This window comes from Melanerpes formicivorus, unplaced genomic scaffold (genome assembly GCF_026170545.1).
Source record: "Melanerpes formicivorus ecotype bairdi unplaced genomic scaffold, bMelFor1.0.p_v2 SCAF_1, whole genome shotgun sequence".
Classification (NCBI taxonomy): domain Eukaryota; kingdom Metazoa; phylum Chordata; class Aves; order Piciformes; family Picidae; genus Melanerpes; species Melanerpes formicivorus.
The window spans coordinates 19,411,373-19,436,549 of record NW_027142353.1 but is presented as its reverse complement, the minus strand read 5'-3'; the positions used below and the strand labels follow the sequence as shown (position 1 = coordinate 19,436,549).

The 25,177-nt window shown below is 39.6% G+C and overlaps 1 protein-coding gene across 2 annotated transcripts in view; it reads right to left on the bottom strand.

The window, feature by feature from the left end:
• The window catches only part of ABCC4 (ATP binding cassette subfamily C member 4 (PEL blood group)), a 165,355-nt gene that overhangs the window by 123,783 nt on the left and 16,395 nt on the right, over nucleotides 1-25,177 (bottom strand). For both annotated transcript variants that reach the window (XM_068169145.1, XM_068169221.1), the window contains exons 2-8: nucleotides 22,709-22,819; nucleotides 20,431-20,551; nucleotides 19,613-19,837; nucleotides 12,387-12,476; nucleotides 11,801-11,964; nucleotides 5,636-5,761; nucleotides 2,629-2,878 (exon numbers count right to left, since the gene is read on the bottom strand). In XM_068169145.1, the coding sequence (XP_068025246.1) occupies nucleotides 2,629-2,878; nucleotides 5,636-5,761; nucleotides 11,801-11,964; nucleotides 12,387-12,476; nucleotides 19,613-19,837; nucleotides 20,431-20,551; nucleotides 22,709-22,819 (1,087 nt within the window). The remainder of the gene's footprint in view (nucleotides 1-2,628; nucleotides 2,879-5,635; nucleotides 5,762-11,800; nucleotides 11,965-12,386; nucleotides 12,477-19,612; nucleotides 19,838-20,430; nucleotides 20,552-22,708; nucleotides 22,820-25,177) is intronic.

Genomic DNA, 25,177 nt, shown 5'->3' with positions numbered 1-25,177 from the left:
ACTATTTTTTTGCCACACAGTTCTTATGTATGCATAAATTAACATGGAGGAAAGGCTACTACTTCCTTTCTGACTATCATTCTTTATTGTCACCTGAACCATATCTCCTGCTTCCTTCTCTCCATCTGAACATGCTTGAAGATCAGCACAAAAACTTCACTTGTTCTACAAAAACCTAAGAGAAAGCATCTTCTTTAAAAAAAAACACAGTATTTCAGTTGTGCCCAAATATAGAATAGAACAGACCAGACCAGATTGGAAGAGACCTTCAAGATCATTGAGTCCAACCTATTATCCAACCCACCTAATCAGCTAAACCATGCAACCAAGCACCCCATCAAGTCTCCTCCTGAACACCTCCAATGATGGTGACTCCACCACCTCCCCAGGCAGCCCATTTCAATGGGCAATCACTCTCTCTGTGTAGAACTTCTTCCTAACCTCCAGCCTAAACCTCCCCTGGTGCAGCTTGAGACTGTGTCCTCTTGTTCTGGTGCTGGTTGCCTGGGAGAAGAGACCATCATCTTAATTATTTTTTTGTCCTATACTTCCTACTCTCTTAATTCCTTTCCACTTCTTCACATTTCAGTAACACATCTTTGGTCAGGCAGCATGGCAGCATCTTGTCATTCAGTAGAAAAAATGTTCAGCCCTTAAATGATTTGGGAAATGGAAACTAAAAAACTGGTGATGGCATCAAGGATGCTACAGATTTATTAGGACAATTCTTTATCCAACAAATCTCAATTCTGGATCTAGTTTCCAAAAACCATCCTTAAGGAATCATAAGAGCAAGAGAGTTTGAACCAGCTATCAGAAGCAAAAGCCTCTGATCACTAGGATATGCTGGAAATGGAGACAAGGATAAAAAGGAACAGATCATCACTGCCTTTGCTCAAGTGTCATTCTCCTGTTTCTAAAGCATCTTTTCAGCCATCCAAGTCTCTCAACTTGCACAGCACGAAAGATCCTTTGAAAGAGCACTGCCCTGCAGCTGAACATGGGGCATGTGGGGAGTACAGAAAAGACAGTGTGCAACATCCAGTAACCCAAGCACCTCTCTCCCCTCCCACAGTTTAGATGAAGCAGTAATAATAAATGTTAAAGCCTAAAATAGTGATGTGGTTGTGATTTTCACACATTAACCTTTTCTAATTCCATTTGAATACATTTTTACAAAATGCTTCTTTGAAGTTCAAAGGCTACCTATTTAATGTATAGCTTTTTGTGGGGCTTCACACAGTAAGCAGTAAATCAGAAAATTTACCAGATTATTTATTACATTCAGGAACATGAAGAAGAAAATAAAATAGGTGGGTTTTATCTACTTTCATCAGAAAATGGCATAGTGACACTATGAAAGCAATCTGACTGTACCTAAAGTGTTTGTTTTCCTTGTTCTAGACTAATATTATTTTTTCCCCCAATTAAGTTCTAAAATGGCTGACATGGTTTCATTCTGTATTTTGATAACCTGAAAATTTGGGATTTTTTAAGTTTTAAATTCAAAATTCATTTTGCATTTATTTCTTCTGTTCTTGCAGTTTATGCTAAAGTAGATATGACAAACATGATTGTTTTATTCACAACACACTCTAAACAGGGCAAATCAAACAAAATAAAGTCCATCTGCCCAAATCAGCAGCATTACTGATGTTCATCCTTGCTGAATTTGAGTTTTCACTCCAGTACTGAGATACCATCTAGGCTCACATCTGTCCCCTATAGCTGACAGGGTAGTGCAGCACACACAGGCTATGAAGGCTACAGTTCCCATCTGCCTGCCTTGACCTCCAGCTCCCATCTGAACACGTATCTGCATCTCACAACATATCTGCACACTGTGGTAGTTTTAAGCTGATGACTAGGAATATTTTCCACAGATTGAGTAGAATAGTGGTAGAAGGTAAATAAATTACTATTGGATGTAAAAGGGAAAATAATGATGTGGTCTAAATAATCCCATTGGTCTGATAACTAACAAAGTTAGCTATATAAATTAACTTCTTCCCTTTTTAGCTTCACTCTAGGAGATACTAGCTGGTGTTTTTGCTTGGCTGTTGCTGACCTTGACTGTGTTCTTGTTGTGGCTAAATATTAACAAGCTACTCTCTGCTTTTGTCCTCTTTCTCTTTCCCTTGTCCAGGAGGGTGAGAGGGGGAAGCTGTTGGTAACCCCCTGGTTTTGTCCAGGGGGGTTCTTGTGTTGTTTATAAATTGTAATTGTGTGTAAATATTGTATATTTTGTATATACTCATTGCATTTCATATTTGAAGATTTTAGTCTGGTTGTAAATATAGCTTCATTTGCTTTCCAACTGCGCTGGTCTGGCAAATTTTATTTTGGGGATAATTACAACCCACCACACACAGCTGTATACACATTCCTCTTACTTCAATGTCTACACCACCTCTTTGCATGTACACTTTTCCCCTACATTTCAGTCTGCCCTACGGTGCATGTCATGTTTTTGCATGTGCATACTCAGCAACACATTCCATTTTCAAAAGAGGTTATTTTATTAAAAAACCCAAACTGCCAAACCAAAATAAGGCTGCTTTAATGTCAGCAACATTAAAACAATGTTAGAACAAGAAATCCACATACCATTCAAATCAATAACCTTACCTTGATTCGTTGTATGCTAATCACTGCCTCGGATACTCTCTCCACAGCCGCAGGGAAGAACAGAGTTACTGTCAGTCTCACTGCACCGTACAGGGACACTGCAACAAACACCCGACTTGCAGAGATAACATTGCCAAGTAGCACATACGCCATGAAAGTCATGAAAACTGTTATTTTGCTTCCCACAAAGAAAGAGGCTAAGTTCAGTCCTCGAAGGTAGGAGCTTTTCATAACCATAGCAATCTCCTTCCTAAAAATGCAAAATATAAACAATCACATCAATTTCTCAACACAGTTGCCCTCAACAATAGGGTGAAGGAAACACATTCTCAGGATTTTACTTTTATATCCTTTCTCCTCCTTTTGCACCACTCCAACTCGTATCTCAAGAATTGTAAAGAAAGTATGTTATATGGTGTAGCAAATAATAGAATTTTAAAAGGGAGAAAATAAATGGGGAAAATTACTGTAACAGCTATAGAAAATAATTATTTGTCAGAGACAGAAACCAAAATATTCTTTTTTTTTTTTTCCTGCTTTGGTCAACGTAGTATATTAGATTCCAAAGATTAAAAAAACAAAATAAAAAAAAAACCCCACAGCTCTGTATAAAAAGTACCCACAAACTTTATCCTTCCACCATCAAAATCCAGCAGAGCTCAGTCACAAAACTTCTGAAAAGATTAACATACACTTGCAAAAATACAGGACAAGAGTTCCAAAGATTGAGAGTTCAACCATGGCTCAAGTATCTGCTGGCTGTCAAGCATGACCACAGGATTTGCAGTATTTCTTTTGATAGCCAAATCCTTCCCCATAGAGACCCTGCTCCTGGGCTCCTGGCTTCTTTTGCGCTAGAAATTCTTGCTCATAATTCAGAAAATATTGATCTGTGAGGCCAGTTGTTCTGTCGGCTATTACTCAACCTGAATAGTGACTGAAGAACTGCACAGGCATGTCTCCCACCAGCAAATCAAAAGCTGCTAATGCAGTTGTTTGGGTTTTTTTTTTATGTTCTCCATTTCTACTTCAGTTAAATTTTAGTTTCACTTCTAAATGACTCACCAAGTCCCGTCCTCAAAATGTTACTGCACTATCTATACTGTGGATGCCATCAAGCTTAACTTACTAAACGTAAGAGGTTTTTCTTTATCAATCATAGTCCTTCCCCATACATTCTAACCTTCTCTGCTTGAAATAAGTATGAAAATATGAAATCATGAAAATTGCTAATTTATCTTTCCAAATATTCTGGCAATCCTCAGCAAAAAAATCCTGACCATTTTGATTACCTTCCACTTGGAACTACATACAGAGATCAGAAATTCAAGTTATGATTATGCAATTTGAATTAATTTAAGTTCTGACTTAGAGAGAAGGACGCAGATGCAGTACTGGGAAGCTAGTTAAGCAACCTTCCCACTACACTTGCCAAATTGGCCGAATTGACAGACTTTCAAAGAGTTTCAAAAGACTTATTTTTTCAGCTTAAGGGTTCACAATCTCTGATCTCATCCAGAGTACAGCGAAAGAACATTTGTATATAAACTATTTGAATTGAGTCTAATTCAATTACTTCTACAATCCTGGATGAAACTCTTTTCCCACCCTCTAATAATCCTTAATAATCCTCTCACTATCTGGACAATCAGCAAGTTCTTTGTACTACTCTCCATAAATACCAAATAAATTACAGCCTACCTGCAGGCTATATGTAATACACTACACTGTCTTAAGGCACAGACTTATATAAAAGAAAACTAATATGGACAGCCGTAGGAAAAAAAGCAACAAAGGAGTTCAGATGTTGTTTTAGGAAGTATAAAGTGTCACTGTGGAAGTACTGAGCAATAAATCACCTGTCTGAATTTAAGACTTTTGACTACAGTGCTCCACATGCAGTTAGAGAAAAGAAACAGGGCTAAGGATGCATTTTGGAAGAGCTTGTTTCATTCCATCATTAAAAAGGAAGCCTCTAATTCTAATGAGGTGTTGAACTTGGAAATCTAAAGTTTAGTGATGTGGATACACCCACTGAGGAAGCTTTAAATAAAACATCCTCTTCTCTGGCTCCATGCAAGAGAGTGAAGCTTTCAATCAATCAAGAACATTCAATCAGTGCAGGATCATATAATCTGAGGGAGGAAAGGATTATATGCATAGGAAGAAACACCTCAAGGAATATTAGCAAGTTTGCAAGCCTGCAAGTGGATAGAAAGGAAAATAAATTCCTTAAAAAATAAAATAAACAGAAAGTCTGCAGCAGAGTAACAGCCTTCTACTCAGGTGCTAGAGGGGAACCTAACATGAAAATCAGATGATGAACAATATGCACCTGAAATCCTACAGCTACCTGAGCAGCAAATTCTCTTATATTGTCAAGTAGAAGCACAAACACTAATTGAAAAAAAAGCAAATTTATGAGTAAGTGATGGACCCCTGAAATGAAAGGCCTTGGGGTACTACACTCAGATAGTCTTGCCAGTTGGGAAAAAAAAAAAGAAAAAAAAGGGGAAAGGGAATGTCAAAGTTGTTGTCTTTCTCCTCTCTCCCCTTCTCAGATGTCTTGAGTAACACTTAAAAATGCAGAAAGGAAAGCAGAGTACTACTTGAGGATGCTCAGGACCACTCAGGACAGAAAGTCAGATTCTATCTATTTCTCATAAGGAAAATGTCTGTATATTGGTTTCTTGCTTCCAGTTTACAGAAACGTTAAACTACAGAATTGTTAATTACAACTACTACAGTTTATCAGCTGCTGGTGTTAAATACAATCACAACAAGGAATAAAAAAAATCATTTATAAATATCAAAGTAGTTTTTTTTTCTTTTTATGGCCCCACAGAACATATTTTCATTCCTTCACTCATGCTACAGAAAGTTTTAAAAACCAACAAAATATGTTCAAGTAAACTGCACTATAGAGCACACAATAATGTACTTGTACACATGCAAAAAATGGAAACAGATACAAATGATGTAACGAGCCATATCTTTCCAGGATTACCTTCTTAAACCACTCACAAGTTCCGCAAATGATTTTTCCCAAGCATACATCTTTATTATCTTCATACCACTTATGACTTCATTCATGGTCCTAATCCTGACATCCGTTAGGGCAGCTGTCTTGCTTCTGTAAATAGCACAGAGTAAAAATTCTCAGATTCTCATAGGAGAAGAGATTATTTATAATAACACAACACACTCATATTGATGAAGTTTTTACTTTTGTTTGTAAAGAGGATTCACGTAATCGTAATTGCATTCAAGGTTCTTCCTGAACAGTATCTAAAAGCTGACATGCAGCAGACAGACTTGGTATGCCTCTATTCCAGATATTGCCTGGAAACTGCAAGTCACCTCAATGTTCAGAATTCTATCTCAGTTTTTGCAAGCACACACCTTACAAAAAGGTGTTTCCTTAAACAAACAAACAAACAACAGAAAAACTCAAATAAGTTTACAAATACTAAATTTAGAACTAAACAAAAAAAACAAACACCACGAAACCAGAAACAGTAAATTTTTTTTTTTAATGGTTTTGAAATGTCAAAATAGTATGTCATCCCACAAGGCTCTTCTGATGTTGTTAAAGAAACTGGCCTCCATTGGTGGAGATTAAGCAAAGATGACTTAGTAACAGTACAATCGCTAGAGCTAATCAAGACAAGATTTTTCAAAAGAAATAAATATTGTTTAAGCATTAATTGCAAATGACACTAAGGTAAATACACATATTTTAGTTCCACATTATATATGCATTGATGGTCAAACTGGAAAATGTGGTCGTTTTAGGCTGTGCCTAGAAAATTTTCCACAGATCTTGAATAGAAAGTGATAGAATGTAAATAAATTGCCATTGGATGTAAAAGAGAAAATAAAGGTAAATCCTAAATAATCCCATTGGTCAGATAACTAACATACTTAGTTTGGTAAACTATCTTTCTCCCTTTTCAGCTTCCTCACTCTGGCAGATACTAACTTGTGCTTCTGCTGGCTTTGCTGACCTTGAATGCATTTTTGCTGTGGTTAAGTACTAACAGCAACTCCCTGCTCTTTCTCTTGTCCCATGTACAGGGGGGAGGGAGGGGAGCAGGGAATGGGGAAGCTATCAGTAGCCCCCGGTTTTGTCCAGGGAGGTTCTTGTGCTGTTTATAAATTGTATATATATGTAAACATTGTATATTTTGTACATATTCATTGCATTTCATATTTCAGATTGTAGTTCTGCTTGTAAATACAGCTTCATTTGCTTTTCCAACTGAGCTGGTCTGGCAATTTTATATTGGGGGGGAAATTTTCAACCCACCACAATGTACAATTAAATAATAAAGTCACAGTTTTAATTAGGAAAAAAGCCTTTAAGTTAGAAGCCATGTAATGAATGCATAAACCATGGTAATAAAGCCTATTACAATTCTGAATTCATTCATGCAGACAAACATACTTAGCACATAGTGAGCTATGGCAGGCCTTAATTTGAGAAAAATGCCTTTTCTTGCTAAACTACTTGTTTTCGTATATACTGATTAAAGTTAAGATTCAGAGATCATACTTAAAGAGGAAAAAAAACACAACAAAAAACACCAAAACCAACCAACCAACCAAAATTCCAAAACAATAAAACAAACCACAAGCTTTTTAGAAGGTGCGGCTAGGTTTTGTCAGGTTAAGCTGACCCCTGTAAAAATTCTCAGATGCTCTGGAAGAAATAGCCATGTTCAAAGCACTTCAGTAGAAAGAATTCCAGGCACCTGCTCATCATTTAAAAAAATTTTCTCTGCACCAGCATTCCATAATATTAGGATAGCTGAAGCATGGTATTAAGAAACATTTATACAAGAAAACTAACAAAAGATATGTAGGAACTCAGCCCTAGCACAGTCAAGGCTTCTTATTAAGACTGAGGAAGACAGCTTAACCTAAAAGAACCGTGCTGACAAGGAACAAGATTATCTTTTGCTAAATCATCTTTTCCTTTTTCAAAAAGAAACAGTAAAAGAAAAACAATTCCTCAAAGAATGAGAGAACTCATCTTTTCTTCTCCATACACAAACCTCCACTTCAAAAGGCAAAATTTAGCCTGTGCTACCCATCTGCAAACAATTCTTACCTGCAATCTTCTGAAACAGTCATCTTTCAGACCTAACTCCCAGAATTGGTCTCCAGATAACAGAAGGTTAAGGTGACTCAAAATAAGAAAGTTAATAGAAGTGTCTTTTTTAAACTGTATGAATCAATAAGTCCATAATTCTCACAAAGTAATTTTTCAGTTTTCCTGATGAAATGTTATAGCAACTATAGCCTTCCAACTTGCTTTACAATGTTCAATAGGTTGGGGCCAGGAAGGTATTTTTCTGTGTTGGTTTTGTTTTGTTTGGGGTTTCTTTTGTTTTTAAGTTATACTCCTCTACATTTTGTACATATATGCCAGGAGCCAGAGTCTCAAAAATATTATATAATGGTTTACAGTACAATCATAGAATCATTTTGGTTGGAAAAAACTTTTAGAATCATCAAGTTCAACTGTAAACGCAATACTGCCATCACCACTAAACCATGTCCCTAAGCATCTCATTCATACATCTCTTAAATATCTCCTGGGATGGTGACTTCACTGCTTCCCTGGGCAGCCTGCTCCACTTGTCCTGTTGCTTGTTACTTGGGAGAAGAGACAACAGAGACCATACTCCACCACATTACAGCATTCTTTCAGGCAGCTGTAGAGTACACAAACTTACAGCACATTGACGGCAATTAGCAGGACAGGAAGACTACTCTCCAGGTTTAAAAATACTAAATTCAGAGTACATGCAGATCAGGATGACTAGGAAGCACATGCTCATGTAGCATGCTTAAGAGTGTAATAGGAAAAGACCTGAAAATTCTTCAAGCATCTGAAAAGTCTTCTCTGTGATACCAATAACATTCTAAATTAAGCAAGCTAAAAAAATCCTTTTTGCCTTCATGAGGCATATTTAATGGGTTTTAATCATGTATAAGTTTTACACAGTTTTAAAGAAGGGTTTTACATGAGACTATTGCAGATGCAGGACTAAGCAGTGGAAGGGTTTAGCTCTTAAGACCATTTTATTTATATTCATTAGTCCAGTAACTGAAGTATTTCTCAAATATTGTACGCAGTACTGTGTATTCTGTAGAACTTCTAGTACTTGTGCATGTGAAAGCGATACTGAGCAATACAGCGTGTACCATACTCCAGAGGATACCGAGTCTGTTTCTGCAAGCTCCGACAGCACTGAAGCTAATGCCCGTATCATAAACTGGTGTGCCTATCTGCCTTTACAAGACTGGGTCACAAGCACAATGCTGAATAATAGCACAAATTAGCTGCCACACTGAGCGTGCCTGGATTTTAGCAAAAGCTTTAATCCTTAAATTACTTCTTCATATGCTGATCTCCCTAAATCCATACAGATTCCCAGCAATTGCTGTGTGAACACACTCATCATTACAGAGCTGGAATCCATTTCATTTTTACCATTAACTCCTTCTGTTCGCAGCACATTTCTGTTCGCAAATACAAAGATCCGTACGCACGCAGACAAGCAAAAGCTTTTCTGGATAACAAATTCTTTCCCTTGCACTGCATGCAAACAAGTGGCTGAATGAATGGTGGGAAATCCCGAACAACATTACATTGCCACTGACTGACTTTTTAAAACCGTATCACAGTATCACCAAAGTTGGAAGAGACCTCAAAGATCATCAAGACCAACCTGTCACCACAGACCTCATGACTAAACCATGGCACCAAGTGCCACGTCCAATCCCCTCTTGAACCCCTCCAGGGACAGTGACTCCACCACCTCCCTGGGCAGCCCATTCCAATGGCAACTCTCTCAGTAAAGAACTTTCTCCAGGTATTTGTCACCTTGTTGTCTGACCCTGGGCAAGTCCCTTAATGTCCTTGTGCCCATTTCCCATCTCTAAAGCATGGATAATAATGCTTACTGCCATGGATAAGACTGTAGTGAAGTGCAAAGCATTTTGACTATTGACTCAAAGTTCAAAATCACAAAAACTTCAAACTAAAAAAAAACCCAAGTGAAATAACTTTATACTTATGCATACATATTGTACATGCAGTAAAAATGCACATGTAAGAAAATATTGGAATTTCTCTACAGAGAGGTTTATTTAAAAAAAAATAACATGAACAGAGAACACTGAATGGCTCATTATTAGAGAAATAGCCTGTGAGCATAGCAACTCATCATGAAGATCATCATAGTGGTAACAAATAGAAGTCTATCAGTCAGTCTCATTTTGCAACTATTAGCTCTCTCTTTATACCTAGCTGTGCAGCACCAATGCTGTTCTCAGGACTTCTGGAAAACTTGCCTTAAAATACAACTTGAAAACAGCAGCAGCTGACTTTAAAAATAAAAATAAAATTATCCAAAGAGATAGAAGGAAACCATTTACCCTGAATGCAAATGCAAACAAGATGCATAACCCTACTAAGCAGATGTGTACACAGTAAAACACACAAAAATATTTAGATGCAAAAGCCACTTTTGAACTCAGGATGCGCAGATAGTAGAGCATGATTAATTACATAAGAAAGTTAGGAAGCAAGCATATTGAAGATATAATTCAATATTCCCACTTGAGCCAAGTCTTTAAGAGCAAGTCACAGAAAAACAAATTAAATTTGTCTGATAATAAGAAATTACTGCAAACTCTTTTGATATCCCCACAGCCTAGAACCTTACAGTTGGAAACCCCATAGCTGGCACAAAACCCACCATCATGTTTTTCTCCCTTTCTCTCCCAGTTCCTTCCCCTTTTTTCTCTCTGCATCTTTTAGGAGGAGAAAGAGCAAGATCATTGAACACAAAACTTTCAGAGCTTTCTGCTGCAATTTCTGTATTGCCTCATGTGGTGGTTTTGAGGCTCAGGCGCTTTCAAGATAACCACAAAGAATAAGTCATTCAAAAGACAGAAAGTCACAGGGGGACAGACAGGTCGTCCCAGGATATTGTAATATGTTATTCTATTCCATTTCCTGATGTTTCCTCTATTTAAGGGAACACACAACCGGTAGCATTTTCTTCTCCTCTCCCCTTCTCTCTCCTCCTCAAGAAGAGTGCACACATTTAATCTCATGGTTTGTTGGGGCGGGGTGGGGGGGCAGTACGGCTTTGGCTGGCAGGGGAATTTGAGCTTACACAAGGCCTGATGAAGTCTGGTAAGCCTGAGGTGGGGGTGCTGAGGCTGGTTAGGGTGGAGGTTTCTGGAAGGCTTTGGCCTGGTAGGCTTGGCCTAGTTTGTCAATAGAATAGAATAAACCAGGTTGGAAGAGACCTTCAAGATCATCGCGTCCAACCTATCACCCAACACCACCTAATCAACTAACCCATGTAACCAAGCACCCTATCAAGTCTCCTCCTGAATACCTCCAGTGACGGCAACTCCACCACCTCCCCGGGCAGCCCATTCCAATGGGCAATCACTCTCTCTGTGTAAAACTTCCTCCTGACCTCCAGCCTGAACTTCCCCTGGCGCAGCCTGAGACTGTGTCCTCTTGTTCTGGTGCTGGCTGCCTGGGAGAAGAGACCAACCTCTGCCTGTTTACAACCCCCCTTCAGGTAGTTGTAGAGAGCAATAAGGTCACCCCTGAGTCTCCTCCTCTCCAGGCTGAGCAGGTATAATGTATTCATTATACCTGAATGCCTTTTGTGTATGTACAGAATTTCCATTTAAAGTTCCAATCAGTGTACAGTATTTTTATTTTTACTCCCTGAAAAGGAGTAAAATCTATTTTCTGTCCCTTTGGCCTGTACAGCTCGTGGCTCAAAACCGGGACACCCCAGTAAGTCAAGCTTATCAGAAGACTGACAGCATTGCTCCCTAAGCATCAATGCAGGAAGGCAAAGCTCAAGGAGTGACACAATTCTATCCCATGATCTGCAGAAGTGGCTCAAGTCTTTTCATATACCAGACATCTAATGTGAAACAGCTCTTTTCAGCATTCCTGGAAGATAGAACACTGAGTCCCTAAATAGCAACTCACATCAAAAGAAAGACAAAGCAAAATCCTCACCAGACAGAAGGTGATCTCAGAGCAGTATTCCACCAGCATCCAGTATGCACATTTTCAAACCCAGGACAGAAAATACCTACAATCCAGCATACATGACCTTACCTTAGGGAAGAAAAAAGCCTCCCAATGCATGTCTGAACAGGAAGAAGAATAATCAGAACTGCCATTCCTGCAAGACACGATGGGCCTATCTCCATCCAGAGAAGCACTGTTACTGCTATAGCTTGTATTGGTCCAGCCCACAAGAAGTGCAGGAAAATTGTTACCTAGGCAAATAGTTAAGAAACAAAAGTTAGCTTTTGGACTTAACTAAAATGTTAAACTCTGTTAATACAAAGTTGAGGAAGCACCTTTGCATGAAGCAGTTAATAAGGCATCCAGTGAGAGGCATTCAGAGACTAAGTTTACACACAGGTGCCTGACCTTCAGAGTGTAAGCATATTACATTGATTTTATTTTATCTTCATGCACCAACATTCCTCTGAGCTTAAAAAAACAGCAGAAAAATAGTAAGGCAGAGGAAAAGTACATTTTCCTCCCATATTTTAAAAGAACATTTTTATTTCCATGATGTTCAAGAAGCAACTAGAATAAATTATAAGAACTTTTAGTCTACACCTGATAATTGTTTCTTAACTCAAACCCCAGATCTTTTAAGCCCCTTGAAAAGATTTGTAATACTTCTTACCTGATCAAATTTGTTCACATCATTTGACAGAAGATTTACTATTTGACCAGTGGTAGTTTTTGCCATAGCTGCGTTACTGAGACGAAGTGCCTGAAAAAGTCAGAAGAGCCTCAAATTGTCACAGCTTATAAAGCACTGTACACCTATACACAGCAGACCCCACATACAAATATAATCAGGGCAAATCCTGAAGGCACAGCTCAGCTTTTGCCTGAGAGTATCTGGGCACAGTTCAGGAACCTTAGATAATATATGGGTAATGTCCTCTGAAGAAAGTCCCAATTATGAAAGAAAAAGAAAGAAAAAACCCAAAACCCCCAGGACTCTAGGGAAGGACTGCAAGAATAAAAGTGCTGTAACTACCTTCAGGTCCAAAATGGTTAAAAATGCAAAAATAGCAACACAAAAGTATTAAAGCTGAACAAAAGAGCCTGTAACTCCTCATCTGCTTTGCTGTCCTCCACATTATGAGCATCTACTCTAAATAGGGAAACTCTACCTGAAGACCGAATTAAAATCAGGAAATTTGGCCAATTGAAAGAATTTTGGTTTGGATGAGATTCCTGATAGAAGACAAAAAAACCCCAAGTTATTAATTTTACACTATCAGTTCTTGCTAATGTTGCTAACTATGCTATGTCTCTTCACAAATCAGAATTAATATCCCTTTACAAGTTAATAAATACTTCCCTTGTTAATAACTTGTAAAATCATAGCATTTCTGAATTATATTAAATGAAGTTTAGCATGTGCTATGAAAAACAAGGGTAAATATCAAATATTTGTATAGGCTAATAAATAAGTAAATCAGTAGAAAATACTATGTGATTGTAAAATAACCCTCAGAAAAATCACATCTGGAAACATGCAGCCTGAACATTACTCCAATGATGCAAACTGAAATAGCTCAAAGATGCAGACAACAGACCCTGCTTCCTTCTACATCTGCTGAAAACAGTTTTGCAGAACAAATTAACCAAAAAAAAAGTTAAATTTTATCCAGTAACAGGAGTAGTTCACTCCTAAGAAATACTTCACATTTACAGGCACTGAGCATCTACTTCTTCCTCTCCAAACAACTATTAGGACCTGAATATCATACATCAAAGTACTATTCAAAGCAAAATTTAAAATTAAGCGTCTTACACCTCTTGCCCCTCACTGTTCAAAGGTATTAAATCACAGAGAGAATCCCAACACTCACTTCATTGAAACCAGCAGACAAAAACATTTAAAACTCCACTATAAAATTCCTCTGAGAACCCAGTAATAAAACTAGCATACTGGGGATATGAGAGATGAGATTTAATTATTTAAGCAAGTCATTGTTTCGTTCCTTGTGTAAAGCCATTTGCCTCTCACACATCTGAAATTCCATGTGAGGCTGCCTGCAGGTAATGCAGTCACAGCACATCCACATTTCTATCACACTTCCTCCACACCACAGAGCAAAGTTGATAAGCTTCTAGAAAAAACTGTTAAATCCTAGAAAAGCATAGATCATAATAACCGGAGTTCAAGTAATGCATGTTTGAAGAAGTTGCTGAGTAGGCTGCTTACAGCACCTTCTGCAACTTACTACTCTACAACATAGACCTATCTGCTATTTGAGGTCTACCTGAACCACTCAAGAACCCTTCATTGGCATCTTGCTAGTGGCTCACAGTGTAGGTCTATCTCAGACCCATCACATGAGTCACCTTTCTGACCTCTCCTATTTCAGACATAGCCAGCAAATCGCAGGCAGTCTCAAGATGCACTAGACCAGCTCATTTTGACCAAGAGACTCTTGGGAGGAACAACGCAAGCATTTCAGCCAAAAGAAGGGTGCTCATCTGTCACTAATTTGTCTTCTCAGGGAAGAGACTGCCACGCACATGCAGTGGCAATGCAGACAAGGCAATTTCAGTTTTTTCTTCCCATTCTGCTCCAAAACTGCTTTTGAAGTAGTACTGTTTTATTTCTTGTTTTGTTGGGGTTTTTAAAATTTTTGTAAGTGAAATAAGCCTTACATTTTTCTGGCTGAGTGGACCTGTCTAGATTACAAACTATTGATAGAATAGAATAGAATAGACCAGACCAGACCAGACCAGACCAGACCAGGTTGGAAGAGACCTTCAAGATCATCGTGTCCAACCTATCATCCAACACCACCTATTCAACTAACCCATGCAACTAAGCACCCCATCAAGTCTCCTCCTGAACACCTCCAGTGATGGCGATTCCACCACCTCCCCAGGCAGACCATTCCAAGAGGCAATCACTCTCTGTGTGTAAAACTTCCTCCTAACCTCCAGCCTAAACCTCCCCTGGTGCAGCCTGAGACTGTGTCCTCTTGTTCTGGTACTGGCTGCCTAGGAGAAGAGACCAATCTCTGCCTGTCTACAACCCCCCTTCAGGTAGTTGTAGAGAGCAAGAAGGTCACCCCTGAGTCTCCTCTTCTCCAGGCTAAGCAACCCCAGCTCCCTGAGCCTTTCCTCATAGGGCTTGTGTTCCAAGCCCCTCACCAACTTCGTTGCCCTTCTCTGGACATGCTCCAGCAAGTCAACATCCTTCCTAAATTGAGGGGCCCAGAACTGGACACAGGACTCGAGGTGTGGCCTAACCAGTACAGGGGCAGAATGACCTCCCTGCTCCTGCTGGCCACACTGTTCCTGATGCAGGCCAGGACGCCATTGGCCCTCCTGGCTGCCTGGGCACACTGCAGGCTCATGCTCAGCCTACCATCAACCAGCACCCCCAGGTCCCTCTCTGCCTGGCTGCTCTCCAGCCACTCTGACCCCAGCCTGTAGCACTGCATGGGGTTGTTGTGGCCGATGTGCAGAACCCAGCACTTGGATGTGTTAAATCTCATGACGTTGGACTCTACCCATCTGTCCAGCCTGTCGAGGTCTCTCTGCAGAGCCTCTCTACCCTCCAGCAGATCAACTCCTGCCCCCAGCTTGGTGTCATCAGCAAATTTACTGATGATGGACTCAATGCCCTCATCCAGATCATCAATAAAGATGTTAAAGAGGATGGGGCCCAGCACTGATCCCTGGGGGACTCCACTACTGACTGGCCGCCAGCTGGATGTGGCACCATTCACTGTACAAGAGGAAACAGAAACACTGGCCACAAACCAGCAGTTTTACTTATATAATCAATTTTTACCAAAAAGTCCTATTTTAGTAGTTTCCCTTTCTAGTACCTGTGAAACAGGGCACCATATGAGCTGCTATGAAGAAAATTAATTCCATCCCAGTGAGTCAGTCTGCTGTGGCTTTAAACACTGCTTTGATAACAACACTTACAAATTCACTCCAAAGGCAAGTGTCAGGGTTGACACTGAGTTGAATCAGTGAGTTGAATCTGCTGATGAATATTCAATACTGTACTGACAGTGTGGGGGGAAGGAGGGCTTGTAGGAGCAGACTCTGTTAACTCAGTACAGTAAGAAATACTACTAAAGATTATTCAGAGCCACACACCTTCCTAAAAAGCACCTGTAGTTTGACCTTATGTTTTAAATTTGTCAGCTGTTTTCAGCACAAAGATCTGCTTGAATTTCTGTCTATAAATTTTTCATACATTTACCAGCAAGCACCCTTTCTGAAGGAAAGTATATTTTAATTATATGTCCCTAGGAGGTCTTACATCACAAAGAAGTCTTCCAGGGAGACTAGACAGTCCCAGGATACACCCCAGAAAGCATAATCTTTTGTTTTTCATTCCCTTAATGCCTACATCCCTATAAAATTGGCTGCAGAGTTAGTTTTTATCTTTTCTCCCTCCTTTCAGCTTTCCAGAGGCAGTCCTTATCTGGTAACGTGGGGGAGCAGGTCTGTTTATGGCCTGTAGAAACCTGACTAATTTGTCCTGCACAATTTTAGCCTGTTTAGGCCTAATGGAACGCAGGCAATGGTGGGGAAGGAGCAGTGGGACTCTTGGTTTAATCTGGTTGGGGAAATGTAGGGGAAGATTTGCCTTTGTTCAAATTAGAGAAAACTATGTTTGGTCTACAGCTCAGAGAGGAATATAAACACCTTGTAACTGAAAGAGGGAAACTAGGCAGAATTTGGTTGGATGTGTTAAAACACTGTTTTGGTATTTTGACCTATTGTGTGCCTTAATTACACGCATGCCAGTAGAAAACAGCCAATTAAGATGTGACACCTATGCTTTCAAAAAGACTATACAACTTTGCTTTATAACATAATAAACGTCTTCACCTGCTTACATCTTGTCCTGGAAGCTGTGCTCAAGATAATTAGATCAACTATACGACAACATGGCAAGGTTTTAGGGAGGTTTTCATGTATCCTGTATTCTTTTGGAATATGTATTAGGTGTTAGGATTCAGGTGTTCTGTATTTTTTCTTTATCATTTTTAATACAATTTCTGTACTTCTCTCCAATTCAATGGGATCATGTTATTTTACTCTTATGGGGGAGTAAAATTATACCTGTCCACTCTTTAAACAAAGACATTATATGAGCTACTGAAACCAGCTTGCGCACTTCATGTCTTATGTTTAACATTTTTTCCTTCCAATGTAATGCACAGGCCCTGTTTCAATTCTTTAACTATTCTTTGCCTTCCGTGCTCCTGCCTTAGCGTTTTAATCTCTCCCTACGACAAAATAATTAACTCCAAAGCACATTATTCCTTTCTGTGGTCAGTTCTCCATTTTTAATGTAACTGTTCAGTCAAATAAATTCTGACACCTTTTTGGCTGCTTTCTGTCTCAACCTACTACTCCACAGCTTGAACTGCTTTCGGGTTTATTCCAAATCTCAATGAACTTCTAGGAGTTAAGTCTTAAGAAAAACATAAATAATCAGCCTCCCATAAGTAGCCTTCGGCTTTACAACATGAGACAGTGAGTCATGAGATGGATTCCATTTCTGTTTTTGTTAGGAGGTTTCTGCATGCATTACTAATACTTCTTACCAATCACAAAAGGTCTTGGGTGTTTCAATACAGAGTTGTTGCAAGTAAGGTTTTAACTTTCCAGGAAATGAAAAAGGTTAAAAAATTTAAGAGTTATGAGTATTTGAAGTACTCCATTAAGGATGATCTCATCCAATCCATTTATCCTTGCAAATACAAGTTTTTATTTACTACAAAAATTAATGAACACTACAAAGTGCTGGTAAATTGGCATCCAGATTCCTTCAAAAGCCTGAATGAGGATAAAGAAAAAAGCAGAACCTGTCTCTAAGCCTAAGATAACGAAGACAAATGATTACAAAGGTTTATCAACATTCCGCTGTGACCTCAGCCTTCACCCTCATTTATGAGAAGAGGGAATACCACTTTTCCATTTAACCACATCTCTAGAAATAAAGATGCATACTATGGATGTTTATTTTCCATGTTTCTACGCTAATATCAACACAGCGACAAATAACATTGCTATACATATTTTGCGAATTTCCAACTGTGCTATGATAATCAGTTTGGTAAATTAGTACCTTAGAGAGATGCTTATGTACAAGCAAGCAGTGTGACATGTTAGAGCTGAGCTCCCAGAGGATAATTTCCAAGGTATGAGAAGAGGGAGGATAATAAATATGTGCATGAAAAGCAATCATCACTTACAATGGGGACATTTTTACTCTCCTTACTTTACTCCTTGCCCAAAATCTTTGTATGACCTATACCAGTATTACAAGTGTTCACCATAAGTGGAGACTACCTGTGTTTAATATGGATTTCTTTACATTTTAAAGAGAATTTACTGTCCAAATCCTTCAAGTAAACTTCTTTGCTGAGGTAACAACTGCCAGGTGACTATTTTAGCTGCACTAAAGCCAAAAAGATCTTCCCTTCCAGCATCCTCAGCCAGGACTTCCTGCTTAGAAGTGGACATGGGCTCAATCGTTTGAATATTGTCAATAGCTTCAGAGGAGAGAAGCAAACATTCATAACTGGATTGCTTGCTCCTCAGAGCACACCAAAGCCAGGATTTTCTCCTGGATGTGACTCAAGGCCTTCCTGTATCTATAATTTCTCTTGTTTCACTTTCCATCCCACAGCAGTCTTTGCTCCATCTGTAATGAAAGACAGCTATTTCTTGATCAGGACACACAGACAGCTAAGAAACCACAGCCTATGAAGGACTCCAGTGCTCCTACAGTAAAACCAGCAAATGTTACTAAGAAATTCCTCTACCCTAGGTTTAGGGTTCCACTTCATTCTGAACCGTGTCTCCTCCGCCAAATCCAGATAAGGCCTCACCAGAGCAGATGGGAAGAATCACCTCCTTTGACCTGCTGGTCACACTTATTTTGATGCAGCACAGGATATAACTGGACTTCCGGGCTGCAAGAACACACTGCCAGCTCACATCCAGCTTTTCACCTACCAGTACCCCCAAGTCCTTCTCAGCAAGGCTGATTTCAATCCCTCTATGCTCCCCTACACAATCCTTGTAAACAATCAAGGTGAGAGTGGAGAGGGCTCTGAGCAACCTGATCTAGAGAAAGATGTTCCTGCTCACTGCAGGGTGGTTGGACAGGGTGACCTTTAAATATCCCTTCCAACTCAAAATGTTTTATGAAGAAGCTAGGCATACTCGATAGCCTGGAGGGGGCAGCAGCAGTCCCACAGCACAGCTGCCTCTTCCTGAACTAATCTGATGAATGCCCCAAGCAGAGGTCATCCTGTCTGGCCTGCAAGAGAAGCAACTCACTGCTTTCACAACACTGCTGTAATAAAACAGAAATAAATCTCACATTACCTACAACAGAGGCAGCGGGAGTGGGTGGGAGGGAATAGGACAGTGAAGTAATTCCCAGGCAAGTGAAAGTGCTGAAGCAGATAGTGACAACCAAGTGCAAGATCATCCCTGAGTATGAAACTGAAAGGTTCTGTATCTGACAGCATCCCCTGAGAGCTCTGCCCCTCTCCTGCTGAATGACAACTTCCTCCTAGCACTCCAGCACACAACCCTTCCACCAGCAATGGATGTGGGGCTCTTCTTGTGATAGCATGAGAGAAATAGCAGCTCTTCTTGGGCTTTAAGGGTACTTAATTCACCACCTTCACTTAGGAGGACTGAAGCTGTCATTCAGACAGTATTACCAAAGAGAGAGCAAAGGCACCTGTATATAAGGTCTGATACATATTGACATGCATTACATTTCTACAAATGAGTAACTTCAATGGAATTGCAAGCATGAACATAACTACAAACTGTGTTTTTACACTCCCCTAAAGAAACAGCCCAGTATTTGCTTACCTTACGATAAATCATGTGGCACATAGCTACCCTCAGCTTCATGCCAGCCCGCTGTACATGGTAGAAATACAAGTGGTGCATTATGGCTAGAATAAGTGTGCACACAGACAGAGCAGCTGCATAGCCATATGCAAAATTCAAAGCAACCTCATGTGAGGAATCATAGTTTTCAAAGTAATTAATAATTTTCCCCAAAAATATTGGCTGAACTATTTTGAGGGTTTCCTGAAAGAAAAAGAAGTATTAGCAATTTCATATCATACCATGCTGCCCAAGTTTGTAACCCAGCAAACAAGTCACAACCCATATTGTTTTCTTATTGAGCTCTAAAATATCAACCCGATTTTTATCAAGGTAATCCAAAAGAAATATGTTCCACATTAAAATTTAGCTGAATAATTAAAAATATCTCTATCAGTTTCCATTCAAAGCCTGATGTTATAAAAACTACATGAACATGTATTATGCTTCCATTTTAAAAGACGACAGTGTCCTTTACAGCTATTTCCATATAGCAGAAAACCCTTTTTCTACTGGACACAACTCAGATACACAAAATACAGCTCAGCTTTACAAAGCAAGTGAATGGTTTGTAAAGTTTCAAAAATACAGCACTGAAATCAGCTCTCTGTTCCACACACATAATCCAGCAGCTACAAATTCAATTTCTCAGTCTCTACAGGCCTATGGCTCTGGTTTACTTTCCCGAGAGAATACATGAATATTACAGTATCTCAGTATATATCATGCAATTGAAGAGGCCAAGTTTCACACTGCTGTTAGCTAAGAAGTATTGTGTGATATTTTACACCACTTACCTCAATCATTGTGAAAATTCCAAAAACTAAATAGGACTTCCAGTAACAAAGAATAATGGCTTTTGTTAAATGTGGCATTTTTCCTCTCTTTTTCGCTTTTTGTACCTCTTTGTCCCAGTACCTAACAAATAAAATGCAAACATGCTGAAAGACAGAAGGCAATTACCTGCAATAAAATACTTTCAGCCAAATGGCCATGATGGGTTTCATACAGCAACTAAAAACATAGTAAGTTAATAATCATGTTTCTTCATCCACAAAAACATGTAGTGCTTAGCATTACAGGCCTATTTGATCTTGTGGAATCACAAACAATTCACCTTTGTCAACCACTACTGTCCTTGACATACCTGACAAAGAGGAACCTTTTCTTTCTTTTTTCTCTTTCCAGTTCAGACTGGAAAGCCATTCACCTTAGTTAAGAGCCTATTATATGATCTCCTGACTATGGACTAAACTGAAGCAGGGCAGTGTCTTTATCTTCCTCTAAGCTCTGCACTTCCCCAGAAAGGTTGTGAGGCACAACGCTTTCTCACCTCTGGCCCTTTCTTTTTATCCACCACATGCTTCTGTGAGGACAAGCACAAGTGCAGATAACTGTCTATGGTAGTTTTGTCATTTAGGACTCCAGATGTGCTTCTGAATTACAGCAGCAGAGCAGCAAAGAACTTTGCATTACTACATCTCTGCCCACAAGTATGACACAATCTGTTCAACATTAAAACCAAAGACAGTAATGATAAGCACTTTAACAAGAAAGTATCAAAATTTAAGCAGGCCTCTTCAAGCACACTTGCCAGCCAGGATACTCCTCTTTGCTTCTGGAGGCTATATATTTTGTCAAGCTCTCTAATGTTGAAATGACTGTAAAGCATGAAAGCTGAATTATTTCTGCAGCAAAGCACAAGAGTTTGAAGTACATAGTATGGGTAAGAGATTTTTTTTAACACCTCTTTTTTTATCTTTTTTCCTTATTTTTCTTAATTAAGAAAAGGATTAGAGAGCTACTGTCCAAATACCTCAGATTCAAAATTGAGACTCTGTAGAGTCCATGGTGTTTGCTAGTTCATGAAAAAAAGTTACTTCCTTAGCTGGCTATTTATGAATCATATTCTCTGCTTCTTGGCCAAGTACACTAAAGAATTAAAAACCACTTTTTTTTTTCCTTTTTTTTTTTTTTGATGCTGTATTTTCTACCATTTCCTGACTCACAGAAAGCATGCTCTTTTACTGTAGGAATCACTGGCAAGAGTCCATCTTCCTCCACAGCAAGTTCCCTAAACTGCTTCAAGACACAACCATGGAATTTGGCAAAGAATTTCAGCTATGAAAGTGCTAAAAGCTGCACTTCTGTGGGCTCATCATTCTTTTTTTAGTTAGCTCATCCACAGCAGGATGATGTAAGACTTGGTCATAACCTTTGTTCTTACTTTTTGACTCTAAATCAAACTACTAGCAAAGTTAATTTGCTCTACCTTCAGAGTAATGCCACAATTTCTTAATACAGAGGATACCTTTCACTAGCAGACACCTCTTCCTCTAATTATAATTAACCAGAGATTATTTTAAGACAAAAATTTTTCTCTATTGTAAGGTTCAAGACAATTTACATGAAATACTACTCTCAGAAGTATCTCACTATTAAGAAAAAAAGCTAAATCCTCCTGGGTCCATAACAACATAAATTTCTACACAGTCCATGAAAGAATATATATAACAGAGTAAGAGCACCTTGTAGACACAAGTTTTTAGATGTCCAAGGCATTTTATCTACTTTACTAAAGAAGGGCATATTTTTAACACACATCTATTTGTATACACACATATTAAGGGGCACAAAGCTATAACTTTAACTTAGCTTGAGCTCAAAACCAAAAACAACAAGAAAAAAACCCTAAACCATTTTGCTCACTTTCTTTATAAAGAGAAATTCAAAAGGTTTCCATAGCTGTTTTACCACAGGCCAGAAGATTCACACTAATTTATTAAGGATTACTCCAATAACAGTTGACTAAAAGATGTCTTTTCCAAGCATTCTGCAAGATATCAAATTAATGACATAATGAAAACACTCTAATGCATTTTCATTATCTATAGCTTAAAAAAACTAAAATGCTTCCATCATAAACAAGTACTAAATGTGACAATTAGTTCTTCAGCATTTTAAGCAGTGGACCTTGTTAAACTTTACAGTAACTTCTAATTTTAGGATAGGAATTAGGCCCTCGCCTTCACCAGCAGAAAAACACTGAAAGAGAACAATCATTTTTCGCCTTACCACTGCAACTCCTCTCCAAGTTTCTCTGAGGAATCTTCTGGCAGCACTTTATACATATCATCTTCTTCAAGCTTCCGTTTATGGCCAGTAATAAATAAGGGATTCAACCACCTATTGAAATACAAATTATTAGTAAAAAGATCAGGGGACCACAAGAGTAATTTGTTCGCACATTAATTTAATTACTTTACCCCTTTTTCACCCTCTTCTTCCAAGTCATTTATCCACACATTTTAGTGCAGTTTTTTTCTTGCCTATGAATTAACTCTACATCAGTGGACAAGGAAAGGGTAATGGATGTCATCTATCTGGACTTCTGCAAGGGTTTTGACACGGTTCCCCACAACGTCCGTCTCTCTAATGGGTGGACTGCTCAGTGGATAAGGAATTGGCTGGATGGTCGCATCCAGGGGGTAGTGGTCAATGGGTCAATGTCCATATGGAGACAGGCAACAACTGGTATCCCTCACAGGTCTGTAATGGGACCAGTGCTGTTCAGTACCTTCAACAATTATATAAACAGTGGGATCCAGTGCACCCTCAAAAGTTTGCAGATGACACCAAGACAATTGGTGCAGTCAATATGCCAGAGGAACAGGATGTCCTCTAGAGGGATCTGGGCAAGCTGGAGAAGTGGGCTGAGGTGAACCTCATGAGGTCCAACAAGGCCAAGTGCAAGGTCCTACATCTGCCTCAGAACACTCCCCATTATCAGTATTGGCTGGGGAGAGGATGTGATAAGAGAGCAGCTCTGCAGAAAAGGACTTGGCATACACTGGTGGGTGAGAAGATGGATGTGAGCCAACAATGACAACTTGCAGCCCAGAAGGCAAATTGCATACTGGGCTCCATAGAATGATTAGTGGACAACAGATCAAGAAAGGTGATTCTTCTGCTCTACTCTAGTCTGGTGAGACCACATCTGGAGTACTGTGTCCAGTTCTGAGGCCCTCAAAACAAGAAAGACATGGACTTGAAGGAGAGTCCAGAGGAGGCCAACAAAAATGATCAGAGGGCTGTGTACCTCTCCTATGAAGACAGGCTGAAAGAGTTGAGGTTGTTCAGGCTGGAGAGGAGGAGGTTCCAGGGTGAGCTTACAGCAGCCTTCCAGTACCTGAAGGGGCCCTACAAAAAAGCTGGGGAGGGACTTTTTACAAGGAAATGTAGCACTTTGTGACCGTTTGAGGCAGTGCCTTTAACAAAGGGATTCTATGGCCGAATGTTTGTAAACGCAAGACAGATCTAAACTAATTTCATTGGTGGAGAGGCAGAAGCACTGCCTTAAGTTTGGTTCCCAGTGGGACTAGTCTCAGTTCTTTTTTTTTCCTTCCTTGCGGCAGCTTGCAGCTTTCTGGGCTTTCGGCCAAACTGACCTTGAAACTGATAAACTCCAAGGCCTGTATTAACTGCTTTCCAACTAACAACTGTTTTTTTTTTTCTCTCTCTCTTTCTAACCCTCTCTGGGGAAAAGGGGAGAGAAGGGGGATACAGGGGTGGGGAACCCCCCTCAGCAGAGGAGGGAACTCTCATTTCTGTACCACTTTGTTGTATACTTCTGTATATATTGTAAATACTGTAAATTCTGTACATAAACCTGCGTTCCCTAAACTGCTTTGTAAATATACAGCACCCACTCCTTTGCTAATCCGGCTGTGCAGTTTTTTTCCTTTCAATTTTCTTCCCTCTACTCACGGGGGGGGAAAAGGGCCCAGCCTTTCCCCCAACCCTATGACACACTTGGACAAGGGATAATGGTTTTAAACTAGAGAAGGGTAGATTTAGATTGGTTTAGTGCGTTTAAGACTGGATGTTTAGAATAAACTTTATTTAGAATAAACCAAACCAGGTTGGAAGAGACCTTCAAGATCATCGCGTCCAACCCATCAACCAATCCAACCCACCCAAACAGCTAACCCATGGCACCAAGTACCCCATCAAGTCTCCTCCTGAAGACCTCCAATGATGGTGACTCCACCACCTTCCTGGGCAGCCCATTCCAATGGCCAATCACTCTTTCTGTATAGAACTTCTTCCTAATATCCAACCTGAACCTCCCCTGGCGCAGCCTGAGACTGCGCCCTCTTGTTCTGGTACTGGGTGCCTGGGAGAAGAGACCATCATCCACCTGTCTACAACCTCCCTTCAGGTAGTTGTAGAGAATGATAAGGTCACCTCTGAGTCTCCTCTTCTCCAGGCTGAGCAACCCCAGCTCCCTCAGTCTTTCCTCATAGGGCTTGTGTTCCAAACCCCTCACCAACTTAACCATGTCTTAACCATAGAGAAGAAAAGTCTTCCAGGGACTTGATAGCTCAGGACTTGGAGACCGGAAAAACTTAATCTTTTGTTATTTCATCCCATCATTCCTGCATCTCCCCTATACAAATGGACAGCACAGGCTATTCTGCCCTTTTTAACTCTCTCTCCCTTCTCTCAGCACATCAAGCTGTTATCTCTCTAGTATTTTCTTGG